We start from the raw sequence: 4729 nt of genomic DNA, 5'->3' as shown, positions 1-4729 counted from the left end.
CCCTTAGTTGTGTTTACTTTTTTAAGATTAAAAGGTGTGAAAATACAATTAAGAAAAAAATAATTTACCTTGGTTAAGAATTGGTCTTCAATTTCTTAGGCCAAAGATAACTAAAGAACTGCATTACTCTCCAAAAAGGCAAGTACCTAAAAAAGGTAATTCTGTTATTAAGCAGATTGGGCAAAAAATCATTGCACTGGGCAGCATAAAACCTGCTCCTGTCTAACCAGGTTTCCTTTAATTAATGTAAAAGATTTTGCAATGTCAAGTAATTTGAAGCAAATAGAAAGAAATCTACTTTTTTTTTTTTTTTTTTTTCTTGTGACTGAATACCTTTTGTGACTGAAGCTATGTTTTTATGGGATTTGGAGGTGAAGAGCCAGAAAGCAGATTTTTCTGATAGAAAAATCAAGATAGCAACTTAGGGTCCTGCAGTGTAAATGGGAGCACAGTTTAAACTACTCAGTGTTTGTAACACTAGTATCTTCTAATAAGTTTTCCCACTGGAGAAGCAGAATTTTTATCAGAGCAGTGACCAATAAGATACTTGATTCAAAGTGGACAAAAACCACGATTCGATTGGAGAGGACTGCAGACTTTGTTTTTCAGAAGCAATAATCACCTGTCCTTTCTACTGAGCAGATAGGTTGGTAGGTGCTTGGTACTCTGAAGCCAAGGCAGGGGCGTCTTGTCAAGGGATACGCCAAGAAAGTTAACTTTGAAGTGACGCCTTCGGAAATACGCTGGGGCTGAAGGTTGAGCCCACAGCCTTGAGTGATGGCAGATTTTCCCTGGCTGTTCAGTAGTTCCTGCAAAGCTGTCTTCTTCCATTTCACAGAAAAATCACAACTTCAGCAGGTGAGCAGAACAAATGATAATGAATAACTTGGTCATAAATTTCTGACTCAAAAGTTGAAAGATAAAACCTTAAGTTATCTCTGACTGTAACAACAGGTCAGATGGGGTTTACTAGGGAAACTTGAACAAAACTAGAATTGTGCTGTAATTACCCAAATTCTTGATGCAGCTGTTAAAAAACAGAATATACTGTTCCTAATTCATTGTAGAAGAACCAAACTGTTCAAGTAGTGAGAGGCAATGACTTAAACATCACTGTGGAGCATCAGACAATATAGGGTGTTTAAAATAAAACATTATCATAGCTGAACACATATAAAAATAATCTCTTTATTGTGATTTTTTTTTTCTTTACCTGACAGTTTTATTTCTTAAGAATAAATATGAACAGGTGAAAGTATCTCTGCTCGGCCTGCAAATTTATGTTTCTTGCAGCAGCAGTGCTGTCATAACCAGCTTGTTTTCTGGCTGCTTGTTCCCTGCCCCTTCTTTCTGGGCTGGACGCCAGCTTGCAAGGCCACACCACCCATCAGATGAGGGACCTGCCCAAGTGGGAGGGGCACTTCCCACCTGCACCCTGGATGTTGCCAGCAGCAACACTGTCTTCATTAAGCCTGCTCATTTCTGCCCTAGCACAGCCCATGAGTCATCTGCAGAGTTAAAAGAGGGAAGAGATTTACCAGAAAAAACAGCTTTTTTTTTCTTTTAACGTTGATTGTTTTTCAGTGGAATCAGTTCACTTGAACCCATTCAATATGTAACTGAGCAAACACCATGTTCTTCAAACAGCAGAGAAGAGGTGGGAGCAGGAATAAGGTAAGGACCTGGGGCTGCTGAGCATTTTTTGTCTCACAAAAAATGGTGTAGCCATGTGTACCTTTCTGACACAACCAGCCTCCTGGGGAATAGAGCTAAACTGGTGCACTCTGTCCTGGAGCAGAGCTGGAGCTCTGAGAAAAAAAAAAAACAAAAAACAAAAAACCCCAGCAAAACAGCATCTGACAAAGCAGTAACTAATAGCTGAGGTGGCAGCACCTTTAGCAGCTGTAGTCATTTTGAGAATTAATTTAAGACTATCCCCTAAACCACAGCTACAGCTACAGCTAAGGTTGGTTGAAAACCAACCTTACCCTGAATTAGGAAAGTTTTATTCTTTTGTTCTCCTACTCCGAGAGCATTTCAGACTAAGTAAGGTGAAATAAATAAAAAAAAAAAAAGATATTATATTGGTAGATGAAGATCCTAAAAAAGTTTTTAAATGGGCAACACTAAAATAATTCTGTAAGATGTTATTTAACCTCAAAACACTTTCATACTTTGAAGTAAAATCAACTGATTTAAAATCTATTACTCTATTACAAGAGATATAATAAACTCAAGACCACTTACAATAAACTTTACAGTAATTGTCACATTATAATAAACTGGGAAAAAAAAGATGTAGTGACTTTTTGTGCTAAATCCACTGTTCTAAGCTTTAGTAAGCTATTTGTTCATCTGTATACAGTGGTTTTAGCTTGAGAGAATATACCACTTGGCTTTTAAAATAATCCAGCAAGAGCTCTTTTAGGAAGACTGAAAACCAACAACTTTTCACCTTCAACTCAGTAAATCATATGCCATTTAATTCAGTTTTTATTCAATGAAATGATGTATAAAAGCTTACAAATCTGAAAACTTAACTATACACAAAAAGATGATACTCAGTTTAAACGTATACACAGAGAAGAGCTGTGGTTTGTGACTTGCCCTCTCCCGGCCCTCCCCCCAAAACACACACTGTCTCCATTTATGATGGGGCACTTATTCTGTCCGCTTACACCTTCTGTTGGCCCAGTCATTGCTTGGTGGGCTTCATTGTTGCTGTCAGTTTAGGGTTTTTAGGCTACCAGCAAAAAAAATCTGGGCATCTATATAAAACACTTAGAATCAACAAGTTGATTTTTAACACCAAGATGCAGTGCTACCATCAGCAGTAACTAAGACTATGGAATTCACCCTTTCAGTTTTTGCAGACTTTGTCTTGGCTTTGAAAAGAATGGGACTCTCACAGAGCAGAATTGGCCAGCCAGCACTACAGATTCACTTGAAAACAACAGTGATCCCCTGTTGCTAGAACGTCTCTGCACCACTTTTTCCTTGTCTTAACTCATGCCATTAGATCAAATGAAATTATGGACATTCCTTGCCTGAGTCAGGCAATAAAGCTTTTCTCTCTCCTCTCATCCACAGTGACTCAAACCTATAGCTAACACCACATGCTTGTGCTGCACTAATGATGGTATTTTGCTCACCAGTATGCCACTTTTCTAGTTTCCTTTGTAGCTTGGGTGACAACACTTAGCTACTAGCTTCTCCTGGCCAATAAAAATGCACACAGCTCAGGACATTTTAAATTTGATTAAAAATCACCTGTGCAATGACTAGTTTTGTCAAACAGCTAAAAAATTTTCTGGGCTGCATCTGAGCATAAATGGCCAGTTACTTACAAAGGATGTGTGCATTTATTTACCTGTACCAAGCATACACACAAACACTTTCTATATATATATATATCTTTATACATACAGTATTATATATATATATATATAAAGATTGCCATCACATTATTACAGCTACTTAAGTCAATATTTGACTAAGTAACTACTTTGCTTGTCTCAATGATGCTATCTGAAACAGATACCCGAAAGCATACTTGAAAGGAAAATGTAAGACTAAAAGAAACCAAACATCCTTGGCTCTTTTTAACTCGGTGAAAAGGGAGTTTTGCATTCATTGAGAAAAGCTGAGTTTTAATTTATAACCTTAATCAACCTGCATGTGGACTTCTAGAATGCATTGTTTGTAACTTGCCAGATCTTCTCAAAATGCCTTTTGCCAGGGAAACTTGTATATATGCTTCGCATACCAAACTGATACTCTGTTTCTCATTACACTCATTGTTGTATCTATATTCCCTTTTAAGCGATCTAAATTTTGTTTAAAATCTATTAAATTTAGATTGACTAATGTTATCAACATAGTTAGCTGGATTATTTTGTCACATGTTCCTTTGTATTAAAATAAATTCTGTTGTGGTTTGATGCAAGAGCTTTTTGTTTGTTTTGGTGGGAGAGGCAAAGTCCAATTTCCTAATGTGCCAGTACAGTTCCGGTTGCTGAAGACAAAGGGTGGGAAGGAGACTGGTGGAAAAGATGGCAGGGGTAGGTGAGGTAAGAGGTGGAGGGAGGAAAAAATTGATTTAATAAAAAATGAGTAAGGAAACTTTAAAAAAATTGATATAGGTTTCACATTCAGTCTAACAACACTGCTTCCTGCTCCTTTTTGATGGAGGCTAACACTGCATTATCAGTCTCTGTGGCTTCTGTGTCCCCACCACCTAGCAGAATGGAGCGATCCTCTTCTAGCGTAAAGACAGAGTTTTGATTTTGGCACGAATGTTTGACTACTTCATTGGGAGTTGAAAACGTTTTGTCACACAAGTTACACTTGTAGGGCTTGTTGGTCTGTACCAGCATGTTGTCCATTTGACTGCCTTCCTCAAAAGTGCAGAGTTCCAGAGTCTGTTTGTCCACCATCGTGTACGTGTCCATGCTCTGGTTTAGGCACACGTGTCTGGCAGCCTGGTTAGCCCTACAAAAGCTTTTGTCACAAGTGCTGCACTTGAAGGGCTTGCCGGTGTGTATGTACATGTGCTCCCTCCAGTGGCTCTTCTGGATGAATTTGCGACCGCAGATGGAACATTCGTATTTCCGCCTCTTCACCTCCCTCTCCTGATCCGCCTGCTCCAAGTTGTCGATGTCGGCGATGTCGGAGGGGGGGGGTGTCTCTGACTGCTGCTGCCCATCGATTATGGGGGAGTCTGAGATCT

General features: G+C 38.8%; 1 protein-coding gene across 1 annotated transcript in view; it reads right to left on the bottom strand.

The window, feature by feature from the left end:
* Positions 1–4001: 4001 nt before the first annotated feature.
* ZBTB2 (zinc finger and BTB domain containing 2) overlaps positions 4002–4729 on the bottom strand; it is a 3626-nt gene continuing 2898 nt past the window's right edge. The window contains 1 exon segment of the mRNA XM_008947227.1: positions 4002–4729. This exon segment is cut by the window's right edge and continues 24 nt beyond it. Within this exon segment, the coding sequence (XP_008945475.1) occupies positions 4152–4729 (578 nt within the window). The 3' untranslated portion in view covers positions 4002–4151.

This window comes from Merops nubicus, unplaced genomic scaffold (genome assembly GCF_000691845.1).
Source record: "Merops nubicus isolate BGI_N331 unplaced genomic scaffold, ASM69184v1 scaffold13819, whole genome shotgun sequence".
NCBI lineage: Eukaryota > Metazoa > Chordata > Aves > Coraciiformes > Meropidae > Merops > Merops nubicus.
Note: the sequence above shows the minus strand (reverse complement) of the source record. Positions and strands in the feature narration are given on the sequence as shown.